Below are 22,468 nucleotides of genomic sequence, written 5' to 3' on the forward strand. Positions count from 1 at the left end.
TGTCCTCTGCAAGCTGAACTGTTTTTGTAACCCACTTTCCTGCCTTATAGAACCTCAAGTAATCTTTTGCAACCTGAAATAATTAAAATAAACTGACTAATTGCTTTGCAGATGTAACACATTTTTAAATCAGTGCCTTCTAATCATGAACATTATTCCAACTGTACATTTATTTTTGATTGAGTAAATAAATACATAATTCCCCCATATCCATTATGGCTGCTTTGTTCAGCAAGATTTCTAATAGTAAAATACTTCTGCAAGTAAAATAAAATTAATATTGTACCTGTTTAATTGCAGGTTGCTTCTTACTATAACTTTGTTATGGAAATTTGGATATTTCAACTTTGAGAGTTGAGGCAAAATTCCAGTGTTGGTCTTAACTGAAGCTGGTTTAGGTGCAGAGTGACTTTGTTCTGTTGGGATAATTTCCTACCTGAGTTAGCTCAGGCTTCCTGGGCACCTCTGTCTCCTCCCTTGAGGAAAGGTGTACCTGGATTTCTGGATTTGTCTGAAATCTAAGTGGTATTTCAAGAAGCTTATGTTCCTTCAGCCTTTGTGATGTACAAAGGTATCATTGGATATGAATGCCCTGGTTGTACATTTCTGCTCTCAGAACACCTGCAGTGGGCTGCTTTTCCTCTGGCTGTTTTCACTTCTGTTTGTGTTAGAATAGATAATTCTGTTGTTCTCCACTTGGTGTTTTTTTGGGCTGGATTCCCATCCATGTGACATGCAACAGTGTACAAAAATCAGAATTTTGTCTGACTTGTCTGATCTAGAGAGTGCAAAAACAGTGAGCCTTTTTAAAGCTATTTTTTTGCCAGTTGGTAATCTCATCGTGTTGTAGTATATCTGGTCTGTGACTCATGTGAAAAGAGCCTCAGAGATGTATAGGATGGGGTTGAGGAAGACTTTTGTTTGCTGCTGCAGTGAAAAATTAATTCAAGACGTGGCAACAGCTGCGGGTGACAATTTAGAGTTGCTGAATAAGTATTGTAATCAGCATTTATCACTGAAATCACATGGGATTAAACACTTTGAGGTGATTGTTCTTGGGCACAGCCTTAGGGAGGGTTATTACCATGACACAACTAGTTGTCATGGCAATGCATGGAGAGGAGGGAGACTCTTCCTTCCTCTTTTGCATTCTGCACTCCTCTTATTAAAGGGAAGTCAGATCATTGGCAAAGTTGTAGTCTCCATTCTTAAAATATAACAGCAATTTGTACTGTTGGTCCTTCACGTTCTTGGTGAGGTCACAGCATTTTACGTGTTTGTTTTGTGGATTTGCCTTTTCTGTGTAAAACTGGCCTCAACTTTCTCACGTGTGGGTGTGTTCCCTTCCTTCCCCTGAAGCTGGGCTTTTCCATGAGCTCCCAGTGCCTGTCAGGCAAGGTGAGAGCAGGGTGGCAGTGTGTGAGGACACTTCTGTTGGAGCTGTGCAGGGCACTGGGGTAGTGCTGTCTTACAGGCTGCCCTGCCTGCTTTCCCTGTAACTCTTCACACCCTGCAAGGTGATTAGTGAAGGCTGATACCAAACCAAAGAAAATCTGGGGAGAGTGATAAAATAAATTAGTCTCCCTGACTTGTTAATGGTTTTTTTTTTTTTAGCAAAATTAATATTGGTAGCATTTCCTTTCTGTGTGATTATCTGTGAGTTGTAGCCCTGCATTTTGCTGAAGTCACCTTGGTGAAACTCAGATAAAGTGAATGGGTCTCTGCACAAATGCTCAAGTTATATGTTTTGGAGTCTAGTTTATAATTAAAATTTATTTTTGAAGATCTAGTTTCAGAAGGATGTTGTAAGCATCCCTCAGTGGTTTACTTTATGCAGCTAATCCCCTTTTTCTTTCATGTCATGAAGTAATGACAGGTCTTCATAGACCTCTCCCTGCTTGGGTCTCATCAGAATATGATTCTAGCAGTGCTAATGGGCTATTACATACATGTGTGCAGCCCACAGATGCTCATGTGGTAGCAAAGAGTTTCTGTTATTAAGTGTAAGTCACATATAACTTTGCAAAATAATGGGGTTTGTTTTAGAAATTTTTCAATAAGTTTGATCTTTGAAACTCTATAGTCTTAAAACATAAGGTTTAATAAAAGTTTTTACAATAAAATGCTTTGCCAGGTCTTTTCTCATTTGACAAGTTTTCCTTACAAGTTGACCAGCCCCCAGCTAGTTATTTAATAAAAGCATCAGTGACTTCAAGTAGAATTTTATGTATTTATTTTGGATATTTATTTAATGAGTTTCAGTTGTAGAGCTTTTCTTAATGTGGATTGATTCTTTCTCACAGTTGCTGCAGCCCAAGCCATAGCAGAAGAAAGAAGAAGCCAAAGTGGAATTAGCCCTCTTGCAGTCCAGACCTCAATAAAGACAGCAACTAAACCAGGTATAATTACAGGTCATTGCTCTTAATGAAGTGCTGGGCTCACAAGGGAGGGTTAGTAGGGATTGAAAAGAGCATATTTAGAGAGAAGTTTGTGCTCTTTCTTCAGGAGGCATCAGAGCACCTGGTACATGGTTTTTAGGTCTGGTTTTGATGACAGATTTCTGGTTTTGACTGGCTCAGAGTTCAGTTGAAGTTGCCTGTTGTGTAAGCAGGGCATGACAGCAAAGATAAATGATGGTAACTGGGCAAGTTACCAGCTCACTTCCTGCTGAAATTCAAGTTTTTATACCTGCAAAGACTGCTGAAGTCTTGGTTCTGCTTAGTCTGCAAATGAGCTGTCCTGCAGTGCTCTGAATTTGTAATGACAGGTGAACTATCTGTTCCCAGATGACATTTTCCTGAAATCCTGTCATTCTTGTTCATTGGAACTAATATGAACAGGATGAGGATCAGGGCTGAATTTGGAATAGGGTATGTTCTCACACATCTGACTTCTTAGGTTTTCCTTTGACTGTACCTGCTGAGCCTTTAATATGATGTCTGCTTTCTCTTGCACCTGATAAAAATCGTGTTGTGAGGGAATGGAAAAGGGGAAGAGGAGGATGTTCAGCTTTCTATTAATTTTTCTGATGGTGTCTTTATATAGAGTGTGCAGTGATTGGGTTGTGCATCTGGAAGTTCCATTCTCCTTCTGATAGTAAAGACTTTTAACATTTTATTTAAATTTGAATGTTCAAAGTCATCAACAATTATGTGTCTTCAATTTTTGTTTTGACAGTGATAGATGGCTCCATGTTAAGAACAGAAGAAAGGCAAAGACTGGCCAGGGAGCGTAGAGAAGAGCGGGAAAAGCAACATGGTATTTTCATGTTTCACTTAAAATATCATTTCCTAAAATGTTTCTCTTACAGGAATTACTGTCCCCCTTACTCCATGTTTTGTCACTTTTCATCAGCTTGTCTGGGGACAAGAGACAAGGTCTGCTCTTGGTCTTGCATCAGTGTCCATCTGTGAACCTGAATGAAGAAGTTTTTGATTTGAGAGGAGAACACTGTAGAGAGTTAAAACTTGTTGAAGCTAAATGTCACTTCTGACCTTCCATTTCTTAGTGACCACCCAGCAAATTTAGCTAATTCCTTATTGAAAGTCTTAACAAAACCACTTTGGAAAACAAAACTTTTAGCTTAGAGCTCCTTCCTATAGCCCTGAAGACTGATGTTTGGAGAATGCTGATTCAGAGAAAACCAAAAAAGATTTAGCTACTTGAATGGCTTGTTTGCCTTGAACACTGCTTCCCTTGTTTCCCAGCACACTGAAATGACTCCTGTATTGAAGTGTCAGCAGTATACACTTTATCTTAGCAGGGAATCTGAGCTGATAACAGCTTTATGCTTTACCCAGCTTTATGCTGTTTGTGATGTGAATCAGTGCATGTGTGTGTAGCAGGAGATTAAAGGGTCACAGTGTACCCTGCAGTGCTGGGTCTTGGGCTCCCATCTTGTGAGGAGAGATGTCTCTCTGCGCTGTATGTTTGTTTCTCAACATAAAAGCAAAGACCCACAATAACAGGAATTACTGTGTTATCCTAATATGGGAACAGGGTAGTAGGTACGATGCATATAAAATTCAGAAATATTTTGGAGGCCCTCTGTGTAGATGCTACCTGTGCACTGTTGGTGTGATTATCTGGTCTCTTGGTTCATTTCATCTGTCTGGCCATGGAAAATACTCTGTGCATTCTAGCTTTGTGTCACAGGACCTGAGGCTTCCTGTTGAACTGCACACAGCTGTTCCTAGGTAGACGCTGCAGACAATGGTGATAGAACTATTTTGAACTCTGATGCAGGAACTGTAGGGTCTTCCCATCTTTTCATTCAGTGCCTTAAATATTACTATATTTTGTTCTTTAAAAAAAAAAGCTACAGCATAGAAAATTCTAATTTTTGATTTTTAATTTACAGCTTTCTTACAGAGACATCACTATTATGTTGATAAGAAAAGTGTATGCTTAATTTAGGGAATATACATATCCTGATATTCCTGTCTAGACAGTAAAGCCTAGTAGCAGGCAAAGTTCTAATTCCACTTCCAGCCTCGGGACAGAATTGAAGATGAGTCTGTTGTTTGTTGTCACCTCTGCAAGCTCATCTTCCTGTACATTTTCACTTCAGGTGGTAAGAATTCTGCTTGGATAGTCTCTTGCTTGTAAGTTGTATTGCAATACCAATGAATGGCTAAGTTTGATTTTAATTTTTTCTTAAAAATATTCTTACAGCTGCCAAAGAGACACAAATCCTTGAAAAGGAGAGAAAAGCAAAACTCCAGTATGAAAAACAGTTAGAAGAAAGGCAGAGAAAGCTAAAAGAAATGAAGCAAAAAGAGGAGCAGCGGAGGGCAGCAGTAGAAGAAAAGAGGAAACAAAAAATAGAGGAGGAAAAGGTAACACACATCAAAGCTCCATAGTTTAAAAGAACTACATTGTTTTCCTACATATTACCATGCTCTGAAGTGCTGTGAATGAGAAACTCAAAATGATGAATGTGTTAGAACTTAAAAGTATTTTCTGCATACTGTGGGCTATGTAGGCACATGTCCACCTTCCCCATAGAGCTTTGGCTGTAGCTGGGTACTCAGGACTTGAGGAGCTGTGGCTATTTGACCACTGGCTGTTGTCTTGCTTCCTTGGGAGCCCTGCTGTGGTCTGAGACTCACATTTTCTTAATTATTCTCAACAAGAATTCATTCCTGTATGATGAAAGGTGGTGATGTTATCTGTGTATTTGTCATTTGCTGCCTTGAACGTTGTGGTGTCTGTTCTCTGACTGCACATGGACTGGCAGAGCAGAGTTTGAGTTTGGGACTCAATGGATAGAAGCTGGCAGCAGAAATAAATACATGATGTTATTTCATCCTTTTGACAAGTAGCTCTGTTAGTGCATATTAAATGTGCAAGTTCTTATTATTAACTTATTGTTAACTTTTTGAGCCAGGTCTTGTTTAGTTAGTCTTCTAATAAGGTAGGAGCAGTAGCACAATAGCAAATACTGTGGAAAAGGGAGTGGTTCTAAAAATCTTGAAGACCACTAGCCGTGGTGAGGATTCATATACCTGTCTCCCCACTGCTCCTCAGTTATTCTGCATATCTCTGAGCTCACTATATCGAGGCCTTGAGCTCATTTCTGTCATTTATAAAGTGAAGCCTATGTCTTTAACTCTGACTGAAGGATTACTGCACTGCAGATACCTCCATGGAAATACAATCTACAGATTACATAATGTCTGGGTACTTTGGCACCTTAGGTAAACTCTAGTTCAGGTTTCTCTAACAGCAGGGAAACTAAGCTCTATATTTCAAACAAAACTTTTAGTTTTATCTTTTGTCAGTGAGCAGAATCCTCCCTTCCTTCCAGGTTTATAATGTGTGTTTTTCATGGTGACTTCTTAAGTTTTTGTTGTGAAATGGTGTTGAAAGAAGGTGAAAGTCTAGTGTCCCCAAGTGGGAGAAATGACTGGATAATGAGTTCCCTTGACATCTTACTGCAGTGTATCTGCAGAAAATACTGCTTCAAAAGATCACTTGGGATATAACTATTCCAGAAGAGAAATCTGTTGTTGACACATGTGGAAACCTGGCTGGCAAGAAAGAGTCTGGCATGGTCCATCTTTATGCACAAGAGCTAAAGCTCCCCTGCTGGCAGTTACTAGTTCTGGAGACAGCAGCAAAAGCTTCTTTCAGTCTCCTTTGTCCTGTCAGCTGTGGTTGCTGAGGCCTGAAGTTGATTGGTCTTATTTTGTAGTTTTGCCTTTATGTCTTGCTGTTTCTGGTTTCATCACATCTCTCATAATGGCAGTGTCTCGTAAGACCTGGGTCATTGTTTTTACAGTTCTTTGAAAATACAAATAACTTTATACTTGGTATTTTATAATGGAGAATTTTTATCCCCTCTTAGAAATAACTTCATGATATGAATAGTTTCAAGGGTAACCGACTACTTTTGCTCAGTCTGGGGTTCATCCCTGTTTAGAAAATAAGTAGTGCTGTTTACTGGTGGCTATTTTAAGTAAAGAGTAGAATAGATTATCTGTGCTTTAGCTTGACCTAATAATGTTTGCAGTGTTTTGTAGCCATTAATTGCCTCCAACATTCTTTGTATGATAATTTTTGTAACAACATCCTGGTAAAACAGATTATAAATCATACTGGGGGGGGGTGTCTATATTTTGTTTCCTGGCATGGCTGTGGTTGACAGTTAAGGCTTCATGGAGGTGTTGTTTGGTAGGAGCGCTATGAAGCAGTTCTGCATCGCACCTTGGAACGGAGTCAGCGGCTGGAAACACGACAGAAGAGATGGTCTTGGGGGGGGTCTGTCACTCCAGACTCAGAAGGCAAAACAGGTAAGCAGCACTGGTTTTAGTAGGACTGAAATCATGGAATATTTTGTGTGAGCACTGGCAGATGGAGCACTATTCATAGGGACCTGGGCATCCTTTCCTATCTGAGATCTTAAAGCAGGATCTGTGGGTAGCTCCTGGGAAAGTGGCAGATCTGTGCTTGCCCTGAAATGCTGCTCGGACTCAGAGCTATTTCTGACCTTGGGAAGAGCTGGAGAGAAGCTCCATGGGAAATACATCATGTGACAGCACTGCCAGCCCTCAAACATCAGCTAAGGGGAATTATGATCTGTAATATTTAGATAATTCAGAGTCCTTCAAATGCAGTTCATGTAATGGAGTGCTAAGACTAGCACTCCATTACATGAACCAAACTCCATTTTGGTCATGAAACAAAAAGTGCCCAGTTGTACTCTAATATCACATAAAAAATGTTTAAATGCACCCTTGGAGTTTTGGAATGCTGACTGATTATTTGAGTGCCCAGTAATGGGTAAGGAGATGTAGTGGACAGTCCAAACTTCTTGGAACATGAATTCTATTCTGGGTTAGGTGATGCATTTTAACAGTCTTTAATTTGAACTGAGATAATTTGCTGTTTCACAATTAACTGTTTCTGCTTGTAAACATTCTGAAATCAGACCAGCAAATAAAGATTGCAGTGGAAGGGATCTCTTAATGCACTACCTAACCACCAATAAATAACATAAGTTATTGGCCAGGAGTAAAATAAATCAAAAAATGCTTCAGTTCAGCCTATCCTCTACATTGGTGGAATTGTACTGGGTGTGGTACTGTCATTTTCTGTCAGCTTGAGTGTGTGTTTGTAACATGTTTGAAAGTGCTTTGATATTAGTTGTCATTTTTATATGCAGCATCCCCATTTTTTGGTTAACTTGCATTCTTTTGCTATGTGACCTCATGATTTAGCTTACAAACCTTCTTCTTCTACAGAACAACAGAGCACTGATGAAGGTGGAACTGGTGGTATTGATTTCTAAAATTTTCTATTTCTGTTATTTTACACTCACTACTAACCTTTTAAGCTTGAGTTCTTCTCAACTAAAGAAAACCATCTTCTTTAGATCTTTTCCTGGATCTTGGCCAGCTGTGCAACAAATGTGATCCCTAAGTAGAAAGCAGCCCCCCTTATTTTGGCTATCCCTCCCAGCTAATTCAACTACAGCTTAAGTCATGGCATGCTGAGGGAATTTTCAAGGAAAGGCTATGTACATTTGGGTTTTTAAAGAGGTCTGGATACAGCAGAGGGAGAAGAGAAATTTCTGTGGGCAAGTATTTGAACAAAAATAAGTTCAGTGGTATAAGGTTTGGAGGGTTTAAGGGCAGTTTCAGACTGTTTCATTGCTTTGCAAAAAGTACATGGTAGGTCTTGGTTTGTTTCCTTCTTGCTTTGGTTTACCAGCAGTTGAAGTAACATTTGCAAAATCAGATGATATTTTAGTGAAACTTTGTGAAAGGAAATGGGTCTCTTGAGCTGTTTGATACTTTTCCTGTGAAGGGTATTGCAAAATCAGAGCTGTCCCAAAGATAATTCTGTACATGAAATGGGTTTGCATTGGATTTCTGGCACTTTTCAGTGCACAGACTGGGCCATTCATAGAAATGCTTTGGATCACTGATACATATGTTTAATAAGCAAAATTATTTCTTGTAGCTAGATTGAAGTGAAAACTCTCAGCTGAGACCCAGCTGAGTCTGAATCCTGGCAGTCTGTGCGTGCCCGCAACATTACTAATGCAGTGCAGCTGTCTGTGACACAGACAAGTGAGACTTGAAAATGCAGTGAGGTCTGACTGAGTATGGTTTAACTACTCTGGCAACACAGCAGAAGCATGTATATTTTAGTTAACTTTTCTCCTCCCTTGCCCTGCACATTGTGAGTCCCTAATTTTCTCCAAAATCAGCCAGTTTGGCTGGGCTGGTTTATCTGCTTTACATGTGTTCCTTGGATACATAGATAAATCCATTCACTGTGTCTCACACTACCAAATATCATTTAACCTTGAAACTGGGAAATCACACTTGCCTTACGTTTAGGAAAGCGCTGGGTTTTATTCTACTAACAAACACAAAATAATGTTCTTTGCTCTCTCCTGATTTGTGTGAGGAAATGAGCCTTGTCTGTCCTTCCCATTGTGGAGGAAGATCTTCAGTGCTGCTGAAGCACATTTAAGATAAAATATCTTCCAACACAAATGCTCCTGAGATAATAATAAGTGCATAAACTGTGATTTATGCATCATGAAGTAACTATGCAGATAGTTCAGCAGCAGTAGATCAATTTGGGTAACTAGCACCAGTCTGGAAAAAAAATTGCTGTGGAGATAAACAGGTAATGCAATGTCCTAGTCAAACCCTTGTGCACCCACATTGTTTTAAAATTGTGTTTGATTTTATGTTAATGTTTCAAACATGAAGCTATGATGTGTGGGGTGGATAATGTGGAACTATGACTGGTTTTACATTTCTCATATTTATTCCTATTTCAGGATAGTTCTTTTTAACTTTGAGAAGTCATTACTTTATTATTAAAAATCTACCTAAGCCATGTGGGATGCTTAAGTCCAGCTGGCTTCCTAAAAAATCCTTATATGGTCCATTTTGCTTTATATTTGTATATTTTCTGGAAGGACAAAATTACCTTTTCTTTTTACTCTGAAAAATGACACCATATGAGCTCTAGTCCATTCCATCATTGTGGCTGAATAGTACATCTTCTCTAACTGCTTGTCTGGAGCAAATTTCAATGCAATATTTCCACTGTCAAATTCTGTGGCAGATTTGGGATTAAAGCCCCATTTCTTGAAATGAGAACCGTTTGGGGAACTGATTTTGTATATTCTTCAAATATTTTAGGACAAAAGGCATTCTTGTCTGTTGTAATGCTGTGCAAAAAAAAATGCAGAATCAGATATGTCTTCCATGAACTGGGTGTGTCAACAGTAATATTTAGGAACATTAAGTGGCAGAGCAGAGGGTTTGGGTGATAGTGTGCTCTGGAAAGTGAAGCCCATGTAATGAAACATTTCCCCAGCCATCGGCAGTTCTGTGGGATGTTGAGTGTGATTCATGAGGCCACAGCAGGGATCCCACTGATGGAGAAATGTAAAAATGGATGAAAGCCCCAGAGTCAAGTGTTACATTAATGGCATTGCTGTCAGTGCTGAGATGAAGCAGGCAGGGAGTGGGTCTGCCAGGAGAAATGGCCAGGCTGTGCAATAAAGCATCCTTGATGACAGTCCTGCTAAAGGGGGTGTTTTAGTGGTGCCTGCTGCTGAGCAGAACAAGAGGTTCAGGTGCATCAGGACTGGAGACATACTATTAGAATAGAAATGGGGCTGCCAGAGCCTCTCCTTGCTAAATAAAGAGCTTCCTTGTCCTAGTAGAAATTTGGAAGGAAGTGAAAGACAGCTGATCTTATTTCATGTAGCCTAATGTTATCCAGCCTCAGGCAATGCTGCAGCACCCTCTCTCAGTGAAATCCTGTGAGGGTTGAAAGCTCCTCACTCTGAGTGATTTTCTTAAGATCCCATGTTTCCCAGCTCCTTGCCCAGTTCCAAGTCCTGCTGCATGGCAGACATATGCTTTCTTCAGCTCTGCTGCTGCAGTTTGCTTTCCCCCTTCCATTAGAAAAATAGAGAAGTTGGTGTCACATGGGCTGTGTGCTTCTTGCATTTCAGACCCCTTGATTGAGGCAGGAATATCCTGCCTGTCTTCTAAAGCTTTTTTCCTAGAGAAAGGAACTTTAAAGTCTGCAGATTTTGTTCTGTGAATGAGGTAGGGAAGAAGTTGAGGCCATCTGATCATGCAAATGTATTGATTGAAAAAGCATTGACCTCTGTACCTGGGTCCCAGTAGGTGATAGACTGAATCTCAGATTTCATAACAAGTGCTGAAGTGCTAAATTGAGCCAAGAGAAATTTATGTTAAGTGCCTCTGTGATGTTTGGAGGCCTTGGACTCAGTTGAGTTCAGGCAGGAGCCAGGATTTCTTTTAAAGAGCAGACACTAGAGGGTAGCCTTCCCCTTCAGAAGCACCCGAGTACATGAATTATGAGCTTCCTCATTTTCGTATATAAAACCTCTTAAGGCTGTTTAGTTATCCCAGTTCTCAGACTCCATTCATAAAATGCCCACCCCCTTTTTTTTTTCTTCTTCTTCTTTTTGTTATGTTAGGAAAGCATGCATTAAGTTTAGATCTTAATTTCTAAACTAGATTCAGTAGATCTCCCTCTTATCCCATGGGGATTTTGCTCTCTTTCACTGTCCCAAGAGCTTCCCATAGGGCTGTCCATAGGAATCCTTATGTCCTGGCTCTGGCTATAAGGGGCTGTTGTAGCATGCTGGCAAAGGGAAAAGATGTTGCCTCTGTGGTGAGTAGTGCTGCTGTGTCCTTTGGTATTTATGCACTAATGAATTCAGATTAATCATCTTTGCTGTGCAGTGTGTCAGTGAAATTGATTATTTGTATTAGATGTTTAGAATTCCGTGTGTTTGTTGTGCTGGTCCTCACCACTCTGTGTACATTAATGTTTTCTGCTTACTGAGTTTCTGTAGCAACAGGTACATGCTTTTCCAAGGCTTTCACATTCTGGAGTAGTGTTCATCCTGAAAGTACATTATTTGAAATTAAAAAGCAGGTATTTATCTGGCTTGGGACAAATTTGCAGTTCTGCCACATGAGATGTGATTTTTATGTGTGTATATGTATCTGTATACACATACAAAAAAAATATTAATGCCTCGTGTGGCAGGATTTTTTTCTGAAAAATTGCAGATTTGATAGGAAACATTAAGTGAAGAGCAGCTTTTAGAGAAAAATTGGCAATTTCTAAAATAGAGCAACCTTTGTGAAGCAATCAGAAACAGGAATGCTTTCTTGCCTTTCCTTAGGACTTGATTTTATTCCTCCAAAATAATTTGTTTTAGTTTGGATTTTTTAACTAGTGATTAAAAAAACTGTTTTTAACTAGTGATTAAAAAAATGTGGCAGGAATGAAGAAAGAAATTTTCCAGATTTTTGTTGTTATTTTCTGTGTCTTGCCAGTCTGATAAGAGCAGACAACGTCAGCAGCTTTTGTCTTTACAAGTTAGGGGCACGGGGTTTAAAAATCCCTTTTTTGCACACATATGCATAAATCCTGGCATGACTCCACTAAACTCTACCTGCTGGTGCTAATGGTATTAAGCCTGTTGAACGGAAAACAAAATTTTGTTTTTGTTGTCAAACAAAAGTGGAAATAGCTTTCAGGATGTAATACTTGGAGAGTGAGCTCTCAGCAAGGTGTGAAAGGCTCAGTATGAGGGCAGGTTCTGATGTTATCACTTCTCTCCACAGCCAGCAAACGCTCGCCCTCCACAGCCAGCCTCAAACAGGCAGAGGCTGCCGTGAGCAAAGGCCTGTCCTCGTCACCTGCAGCTCTGTTAAATGCCTCAGATCGAAGTAAGTGGGGGTGTGTGGCTGCTGGGAGCAGGGCACTGCTCAACTATGCCTGGGGGGAGACAGGAGGTGGAATGAAAACTCCTCTCTCCTCCCCTGCTATGTGACTCACTTCATATTTTGATCTCAGATGCATTTCATGCAATTTGTTAATCCAGCCTGACTGGTCAGGGCTTTGACCCAGTTGGTGTGATCTCTGTTAGAGGAGAAGAGCAATGGTAAAAACTGCTGTTTTTTTATTTTTTATTTCTGTAATTCTGTTACTAAAGTCAAATCTTGGTGAATGATTCACAGATAATTTCCCATCATCTCTGTGGATTTGCATGCCTTAATTCATACCCTAAAAATTCAGCAAAATAGAAACAGTACAAAAATAAAGTTTGCCTTGTTCTGTTAGACAGCTTCAGTCATTTGATTGCCAATGGGAAGGAAAAAATAAATTTTGCCAAGGAATTGTCCTAATATACTTGTTAAGATAAATAAAAACTATTTGTAGGAGCACATATTTTGGCTTGTTTTAGCATGAGATTTTGTTATGTGGAATCTTCCCAGAGTTTCATATGAAGCTGCCTATATCGCAAATATGGAGGATTTTGCTTTTGCTTTTTTGTGTGTCTAAAATGATGAATAAGCTAAAAGCTGTTTAATACAAAAGCAGATTCAGCTAGGTCTGTGCTGCAGTGTTCTGCCAATCTGCAGCCTCTGATCAAGCAAACTGAGCTAAAAGAATCCCTGACACAGACACAGCTAAAGGTGATTTTGCTGGTTCGTGTTGGAAGGTGATGCAGCAGAAAAATTTGTGCTCATCCCCTGTGTGCCTGGTGGGGAAAGCAGTGAATATATTTATACTGGCAGGGGCTCTGAGTCACTGGAGGCTGCTTGTGATTTTAAATTATATTTATATATTATGTGTCTGCAGGGTTCAGCTCTGGATATGAGTCAGAAGCAGGGTTGTAAAGTACAAATTAAACCTCTTACAAAGGAAGTCACTAATTATCAACTAATTGGGATTGCTTTCAAACTTACTGTCATACCCTGAAATCCTTCGTGAATCCTTAGTTGCTTTGGAGAAAATATTCTCTAGTGGCCTAAAATACAAAAAATTTGGACTCCAAGTGATCTATGTGGTCAGGATGTAGAGGGTGACTTGGAGTGATCCTGTGCTCTCAGTCTGACACTCGAAGAGAACTAATGGGGAAATTCACAGGACATTAATACAGCCACAGAATGAACCAGATTGCTTCTGTTGTGCATGTGTGCCTGGGAGGGTGAAGGAGCAGAATGTGGAAATGAGAAAATTATGCTTGTCCTGGATCAGTGGAGTATCTCCAGTTACCACTGTGTTCTGTGTTAATTCTAGGCTCACTCATAGAGAATGTGAGCAATTGTCTTTTAAAATTCTCGTGTATTTTAAAGGTGTACAAAGATGGCCTCAGTAGGTCAGACAAGAATTTGTTGTGGCTGACATCCTGCTGCTCTGGTCATAAACATGCAGAATGAGAGAAATAATGCTTTACACAAAGTGGTTCTTCCCTGATCCAGTTTTTCTGCTTCTGAAGAATTCAGTATTATAAAGCAACTTAATCATTCCTCTCTTAGGGAAGGGGGGCAGGTGTTGGAGGGGACCTCTGGGCTTTTCAGCGTAATTAATCCATGCACTTTCACTTCCAGGTACCACAAAGAGAAGTGCCTCATTAAACAGACTGAGTAACAAAGTCCCTCCACATTCCCAGCAGTCAGCACCCAAAGGTTCACAGGTGGAACAGAAAGGTGCTAGAAACCAGTTTGTTTTGAGAATTGGGAGGCAGTAAATGGGATATTCAAAGATGAGTTTAAAACATATCCCAGTTCCTTTATAAATGTTTTCACTGAGGCATTTATGCAGTCTGTGCACTGTGGCATAAATATCATTATGCACATTGCAGTGCCAGATATTGGGTAACTGTCTAGAATTCCTCTGAAAAGTGTAAGGGTGGGGGGAAAGTAGACAAATGGTAGCCAAACCATTTAACTCATGAGAAAATAGTGCTTCATAATGATACATTGATGGTTTTAGCTGATTAGTAAAAGCAAAGCATGGGATGGCAATTTAGAAAATCATATCTTGTTAAAAATAATCTTCCTTACGCTTGGTCTCTAGGAGGAACAGAAAAGAAGAGGAGCACATCTTTGAGTAGAATGAGTAGTAAACCCCAATCCTCTCCAGAACTAGAAAAAGTGAAAAAGGAAGAAAAACCAGGTGGTTGTTTCATAAAACTGAATATTTTTTTAAAAGCCTTTGAAGTTTGGATGGGCTTGATTTCACTAGTTTCCTAGGTTCTTAAATTTCTAGGACTTTTTAATGGCTTTTTAGTTACCCAGTGTTAAAGATAAAATGGTCAAAGTTAAGTTAAATTTTTACTTCTGGACAGAAAAAGAAATCCTCTAAGCAGGCCTTTGCCTTCATTAAATGGCACTGCAAGCAGATAGCAACATGTGTCTGCTTAAGAAAACAATCTATTTGAGAGCTGGTAGATTGAAGGGTCAGAAACTGTAAAAATGTCACTGATCTGTTCACTTCTTAGTTAAATCTTACCTTTGCTTTTTTAAGTTCTGTTTCATTATTCAGTTTAAAAGCAACTTCTCTGTTCCTGCTGCAGTAAACCATGTGCATGCAGAAAAGAAACCTGTTCTCACTTCAGTCTCTTTTGGTCTGTGTATTTCCTACTAGGTTACAAATAACTTCTTTCCTGGGAACTCCTCCTAAACCTGAGGAACAGCACCTTGTCTAACATGTTTTTCCCTCTGAGTTAACAATTCTGAAACTTTCCTTTTTAGCAGCTGTTGCCAACAGTTGAAATTATTTCTGTTTCAGAATCTTTCCTGAGAGAATGTTGGGTGCTGTCCATGTGAATCTGTGTGTGCAGGCGATGCTTGACCATAACTGCTGGCTTTGACTTGCAAGCCTTCTGTTTATTATGTCAAAACAGCCTTTCCTGCAATCTAGAGAATGTAGCTCTGAAGAGCTCAGTCAAAAACATCTCATACTTTGACTGGATTCAGCATTCACCTCTGTTGTACACGTGCCAGTCTCTGCACATTAAAATGACTTGCACTAAGCAAGGCAGCAACCAGAAGTGCAACATAAGAGATTGCAGTGTTTAACCCTTCTGTGCTTTTCGTTTGGAATTCCCTCTCTGTGACTTCAGTATTGTTCTTCCAAAACCATTAGGATTTGTAAAAATGCTCAGTCTTCCTTTGCTTTGTACTGCTTATGTTTTCCATGATATGATTTCATGTTGGATCCTTTTTGGTTTGTTCCTGTCATCCAGCTCGTCGCTCCCAGCTCAGTCCCTTGGACAGTAGCGTAATCAGCCGCCTCCTCGCCCCCACACAGGCCTCCCTAGCTAGGAGTAAAAGTGCTGCTACCTTGGCTGATGGACAGGACCCCTCAGGTAACCGGAGGGCACCAAAGCCTCAAAGTCTTACACAGTTGCTCTTCAAGCAAGAACTTAGATGGTAGCTGCTAACTGTGCTACACTTCTGTCAGAATCAGACAGTTAAAGGTGGTTGTGTGTAATTGTACTTACCCAGTATTTTCTGTGGTCATTAATACCCAATTCATATGCTATGTTGCATGTTTACTTTTCAAAATCATATAATAATATTGGCTTTTAAACTCCAGTGCTGGTTTACTTGCTCTGCAGAGAACCAGATGCTGGTGTTCATTCTGGAGATTTTGTGTGTGGTTTTTTTTAACTGACAGAGATCTGCATTTCTACCCTCAACTCAATATGAGACATTCTGGTTAGAGCAGTACTAGGTAATGAAAGGAAAAAAAACCCAGTACAAGCAAACCTATAATATCAAAGTGCAGAACTTAAATTTCCTTAGGGGAAGAAACTCTTGCAGGAACATGACAATAGGGTTACCTGGCGATAAGTACAGGGAACCCTGAGCTGGCTTTGGTCAGCTGATAGGAGAAGACAAAGCATAATAGAAGAGAGAAACCTGGCTGACTCAAGCAGTTTTTTGTTGGTCCAGACTGACCTGATATGTCCACACCAGGGCCCAGTTTACTAGAGCAGGAATTTGCAGGAATTAGCCTCCCTAGCTGCATCCCACATGTCCTGGAATTTTTATTAGTTAGTTAATAATGCCCCAGTAAATTCATTTCTGCAACCAATGGGGAGTCCGTTTTCTTCTTTTACCTTACAACTTGTGTTCCCAGTTTTGCTTGTTTCTTCTTTAGTATGAAATCACATCTTTATTTTTATCTTACACCATTTCACTTGATCCTTGTCAGTAACGGTGACATTTCCACACTGTTCCCCTTGTCTAATAATCATTATTTATTTTTTGATTTGTAGTCAGTAGTCATATTTTTACACACCTGTTGTATGTGCTGCTTTTATTTTACCATGAATAGTTCAGTTCATGTCATGTGGGGAAATGCCATCTTTTTTTTCTGTTACTGTTAGCCTGTGACACTCCCTATTGCTGAATTAAAGATACATTTTTATAAGTTTATTTAGAGGTACTTTTTTCAAGTCAGTTGAAAAGTACCTGTGCTTTAACACAACCTGTGCACAAACAGAATGCCGGTCTCCATTTACAGATGCTGTAAATACAAAAATAAAATGTATTTTCCATAAAGTTACAAAAGTAAGTGCTGCATTTGTCACAATTTATTTGAATTATAGAAGAATCCAGTATCTAGCTTTAGAATATTTTTGCATCTCTATGTGCTTATCTGTCTGTGATCATGTTAGTAAAAAAGTAATAAGATAAATTTTTTTCCAATATCTTATATGTGAAGAGATTGACATTTCAGGTAGGAAAGGTGTCACAGTTAAATAGTTGACCTTTTTCTCTTGATAGATTTCTTTTACACCACCTTTAAAAAGAAGGGAGGTTTCCTTCTTAAGTATAGAGGAAACATGCTTAAAATCTGAACCTCTCTTGGAAAAAACTATCAGGAAAGATGCTAAGCCATTAAAACTGAAGCATTTGTGATCGAATGCAACTTGACTAAAATTAAAGTAATGCTGGGGTACTGCAAATTTGGTCCATTTTTGGAAAAGCATTTTATTTTTATCTGCTCCAGACTGCAGCTTTCAGAGTGTTTATTCTTGGTGCTGTTGCTTCCCAAGTACTAATTGTGTGGTGGTGTCTGTCTGTGACCCGTTGCACTGTGCACTGCCTGCGGTGTTTCCCTGTATGGTTTCTAACACACACAATCTCTCTTTCTCTTTTTCTCCCTCTTCCTTCTCTCCTGTTCTTATGCTGTGCACTTGGTTCTTGTTTTGTCTTGTCAAATTCCTAACTTTTATAGAATCTCACCTCTGTCCTCGTTCAGCTTCAGCCAGTTCCATCAATTCCCCAGTCCCAGCTCCTAAAGTGCCGGTGCGCAGCCGTAGCATCGACAGGTTGAAGTCCTCTGTGTCTTCATCTGATGCAAGTTCACCTGATTCAACCCAGGTTTGTTGAAAACCCACAGGAATTAAGTTTCTATTAATCTGGGGGGTTGGAACAGCTCAGGATGGGATCCTCTTTCACCTCTTTGCTACTGCTTTCAATAAGCATTAATGAAATGTGCAATAGCACTTGCCTAAAAAATACAAAGTATTAAAATCAAATTGGAATTTTATGGTACTTGATCTCTCTTGTATCTTTAAGACATATTGTTTGCTGCTTATGGTTCCTCAGGTTTAATTTATGTAAAAATTAAACACAGGCCAGGTCTGTGTTTTGGAACATAAAGGAAATTCAAAGTGTGTCTTGTTGACCACTTGCTTGTTTGTTGAAATAGCAGCTCCTCTGTCTGCAGTGTATTCTAGAGAGTCAGCAGTATTTTTGTTTTGTGTGTCTTCTAGAAATCAGAGACAGAAAAACCATCCCCAGGTTCTGGCTTGAGGCGCCCTCCCTCACCATCTGTGTCTGCCCGTAGAAGATCCCCCTCTCCTGCTAATTTGGTGAAGCGTCCTCCATCCCCTTCTGCAGTCAGGTATGTGCCCAGGTTAAACCCTTTCTGCAGTCAGGTATGTGTAAGCACCTTTTATTCAGCACAAAATGAAGGCTTCTTCCTGTCTCAAGACAGCTGAGCTGTTATAATTTGGATGACCTACGCTGCCATGTTTGTACAGAACAGTCTTCATTTTGGGTCCAATTTCCCTTTCCCAAAGTAGGGATGCAGCTTTTGCTTCAGACTTTGTTGTGCAGAAAACACACCCTAATCTTCTGTGCAGTCTGTGCACTAAAACCAATAAAAGTCTGCAAGCTTTTGAATTAAGTGTTCCACCTGTATTAGCATAGGAAGTTTCTTGGATTGGAATCATGAGGTTCATCCTAGATGTGGAGGAAATGGAGATCTGGGCCAGCAGTTCTGTTCTGATGTTAGCCCCAGGTAGCAAGGCTGAGTGTCCAAGGTGTCCTGGAATCCTGGTTTGAGTTTTGTAGGGAAGGCACCAGTAATTTGTGGGTGGATTTGTTTTTAAAAGTGAGGTATGTAATATTAACTAAACAAAGGAGACTGCTCTCTTGAGGTGCGTGGTTGAGGTTTTCATTGTTAGCTCTGAAAAATACTCTTTATTTCAACAGGCAGAAGACTCGCCCACCTTCACCTGGTGTGTCTAAACAAAGGCCACCATCTCCTACTCCAGTCTCTAAACCAGCACCCATCCAGCGTCCATCTCTCACACCAAGTGTTATAAACATTACCAAAAAGAAAACTGAAGCAGAGAGCAAACCAAAGGATAAGAGCACAGAAGGAATAGGACAAGAGCAAGGTGCTTCTCCAGCCTTGGAGAGGGATGCAGGAGCAGCTAGCACAAAGACCAAAGAAGGTGGGTGTTCCTCAGTGTCTGACTCACTCCTGCTCCAGGCCTCTCCAGTGTGTGTTAAGAGTGGGTAAACAAATGGCTCCTGAGGCAGAGCCCTGGAGGGTAGGATGCTTTAAGGCAGAAGCTGTTCATTGCTCATTATACTATAGTTTTTCATTATATGACTTTGGGATGTGAATTTTAATGCAGTAGTTGGTTTATTTGACTAGGAGATTTAAGTCAGGAGCTTTCATTATTACTACTTGTACTGTAATTTTAAGAAAAGCAGAAATCCTCTTTGCCTTTTGGGCTTCAGGTGCTCTAGCTGAGGGATCTACTAGCTTAGGTTTGTAAAGTCAGTAGTTAAACTACACAGAGGTCTTTCAGTTCAGTTGGTGGCTCTTAAAATGCTCCTTTAGAGACCTTCTTGGAGGACAAAACTAGCGCCTGTTCATCGCAGGATGAGAGAGAGTTTTCACAATGCTTGAAGGCTGCCTTGGCCTAAGTTCCAGTGCGTGTGTAATCATTGCTGCCTTGGGAAGAGTGATCAGTTCACAAGTCACACTGAGAAGTTATCTTGGTAGATTCAGGAGAGCCATATACCAGATAAGTAATTAGTGTTCTAGTCCTCTTCATTGTGCCACGTGAGCCTGGCCTCTGTCCCTGGGGAAAATGGCAGCTGCCATCTCCAACAGAATCTGAGAGAGCCTTCTGATGAGGTCTGGCAGGCCATTCACTGTGCAGCAGGACTTAGGGGACCCTTGACAGGAAAAGGAGGGATCTTTAGGATGTAAGTTAGAGCCAGTGGGCAGTGCTGGGGGTGAGTCCCTCACACACCAGGTAAGTGGGAACATGTGCTTGCTGCACGTTACTGCATGTTCCTGTGTGCTTCCCTGGGCTGCTCCTACTCTGCCACTTCTGAGGCTCCTTCTGATATGGCTTTTGCTGGATGTGAAGAAGTGTCATCCACCTGAAGAACTCATGGTAGAGCTCTCTGGGTATGTGTTCCTGTGGAAGGAAGCCTGGCTGTCAGAGGTGGATGTTTGTATGAAGTCGCACATCCGTCTTTGCTGTCACGTCCTTTGTCTTTGCAGTCAGAACATCCATCCCTCAGTGTGCTGCCATACTGTGGATAAGTGTTTGGTGTGCCTCAGAGCATCATCACTTCTGATCAATGTCATCATTTGGTTGAAGCCTCCATACCAATGTGTCCTAGTCCTGTATCTTCCAGTTGCTCTGGAACAAGAGCCTCTGTCCTTGTTCCTTGGATGCCTGATCTGTCTCCTCTCTACCCTGACTTCTGAAACTGTATTAACCCAGTTTATCTGTTTCCCTTTTAGTTGATCTCTAATCTCAAAATAGTCATCTCGTTAGTGATTTCCAATAGTTCTGGGCGAAGCTCTCTTTTCTTTGTTTGACACATAGAACAAAAGGAAATAGTGGACATGTTCTTCAAAATAAGAGATTATTTCATTTCTCTCTTTAAATGTTTTGGTACACTGCAATATTGCAATGTGAGGCAAAATCTTTTTTCTTAAGTTGCTTTCAGTTTTCAAGGCAATTTTCATTTTACAGGTCTGTGTCAGCTGTTCACCCCATGGGTTGGTGCAGTTCCCTGTCCCAGACAGCTTCTGAAGTCAGAGCACACCAGTGAATGGCATGTGGCAAATCAGTCTCTAGGTCTTGTAGGTTTAGCTTACTTTCAGCTTTGTGCACTTGTATCTTCATCCCATCTCTTCTCCTTCAAACTGAACTTGTTTGCCTGTTGCTGACAGCAGTCAAGTTTTTGTCTTGTTTTTTGTCTTCCTCCTGCAATATACTGTTCCACAGTAAAACACTTTTTATTTTTCAGTGACTGGAGCAGTTGTCATTTCTGGCAGCAGCCTCTCGCAGCTTCTCTGAGAATTAAAAGGCTTGTTCAACTTAAAGCATAAGAAGTGCTCCTTCATGAGCTCTCACCTTATGCATGATGATAGGTAATAAACTATCATGGAGCCTCACATTTTGTATCTGGGTATTGAAGGCTTTGAAATATGATTCCTAGATTAATTGTGGATTAATTACTTACCTTGAAATCTGTTGGAGTCTTCCTTCCATCCAGCTAGTACTACATTTTGCAAGTGTTCAGAGATTGTTTCTCTTGCCTCTTTCTCTCTTTCCTCTTCCCTTACTAAAAGGGAAGTCCTTTGATAAAAAGAATGACTAGGAGTACAAGGAGAAGGAGGGAGTACAAGGAGAAGGAAGCTGAGTGTAAAAGACTGTCAGAATTTTCTTAAGGCATGCTAGCAATCATGTTGGCAAATCTCATGTCCTGCCCTATGGAAACAGCCTGTACAGGGGTACATGGAGATGAAAACAGTATTGAAGTACCCATATGGAAATTACCAGTACAACTGCAGAAATGAGAATGCAGTGGGAAGGTCCCCAACCCTTTCTTCTTTTTTTCCCCCCTGTTCTTTCCATATTTGCAGTGTTCTGAACTGTTGTGACTAATTTTCTTTTGTCAATAGCAGATGTCATAATTAAGCTGTCGTCATGCTGTAACCCTAGAACTTAAGTCTAAAACCTTTAGAACATTAGGTTGTCTTATTTAGGTTCAGTTTTGAGGGGAAACAGGTTAAACCTGACATTAAGCGTCAACCAGATTTGATACAACTGGGAGAGATGACAAACGTGCAACAAAAAATGGCCTCTGCTGTGAAAAGTGAGTAGTCTGAACAGAAAGTACACTTATATGGCAGAGGAGGAAGGAGGCATTTTGACTTCTTCATGGCTGTACACTGGCAACAGTAAAGGAAACCCAGTAAGTTACAGAATATTGGAAGAAAAGCATCTGCCTCTTGAATAGGCAGATCTGCTAATGGTTTTGTAAATGCAAAATGGTCTTTCTTGCTCAGGAGGATGAGGACCCCTTTTGACTGGGTTCAGATTTGGAACACTCATGGCTGACTTTTGTTAGTACCAATATCACTGCAACTTTTTCCCACATCAGAAGCAATGTGTTGTCTGGGGAGGTGATGTTTTCTCAGCTTTGGGTAAATCTAAATGTTAGAACACTCTCTACTCTCTACATCCGTGCTGAAATGCTTTTCTTAGGACTGCAAGGACAATTTTTATGCACAAAAGACAGCCACGATTCAGCTGCTGAGAGTTTGCTGTGTATAATTATGCGGCTGCAGGTAGTGATTATGTGTCCATGGGGCATAAACAGCTTTTCAGGTATTAAAGTTCCTAATGATGACATTGTGTTTTGAATATTTGTCTTCAGGGTCAGAAGTAAAACAAATGGTCAAACCCTGATGTCATAGTTCATTAAAATTACCTTGACTTCAAGGCTTTGTAAATGTCAAGCAAACATCCATGTGCTGATTTGTGAAATGTCAGGAGAAAGGCAGGTCCTCACCAACATTATGATGC

General features: G+C 40.3%; 1 protein-coding gene across 1 annotated transcript in view; it reads left to right on the plus strand.

Annotated features, from left to right (window-relative positions):
- MAP7D3 (MAP7 domain containing 3) overlaps nt 1-22,468 on the plus strand; it is a 42,386-nt gene that overhangs the window by 10,582 nt on the left and 9,336 nt on the right. The window contains exons 2-13 of the mRNA XM_030228703.2: nt 2,304-2,399; nt 3,178-3,258; nt 4,675-4,838; nt 6,680-6,794; nt 7,746-7,778; nt 12,150-12,254; nt 13,923-14,021; nt 14,392-14,490; nt 15,563-15,685; nt 17,566-17,711; nt 18,107-18,237; nt 18,831-19,075. Coding sequence (XP_030084563.2) covers nt 2,304-2,399; nt 3,178-3,258; nt 4,675-4,838; nt 6,680-6,794; nt 7,746-7,778; nt 12,150-12,254; nt 13,923-14,021; nt 14,392-14,490; nt 15,563-15,685; nt 17,566-17,711; nt 18,107-18,237; nt 18,831-19,075 — 1,437 coding nt within the window. The remainder of the gene's footprint in view (nt 1-2,303; nt 2,400-3,177; nt 3,259-4,674; nt 4,839-6,679; nt 6,795-7,745; nt 7,779-12,149; nt 12,255-13,922; nt 14,022-14,391; nt 14,491-15,562; nt 15,686-17,565; nt 17,712-18,106; nt 18,238-18,830; nt 19,076-22,468) is intronic.

Source organism: Serinus canaria, chromosome 4A (genome assembly GCF_022539315.1).
Source record: "Serinus canaria isolate serCan28SL12 chromosome 4A, serCan2020, whole genome shotgun sequence".
NCBI lineage: Eukaryota > Metazoa > Chordata > Aves > Passeriformes > Fringillidae > Serinus > Serinus canaria.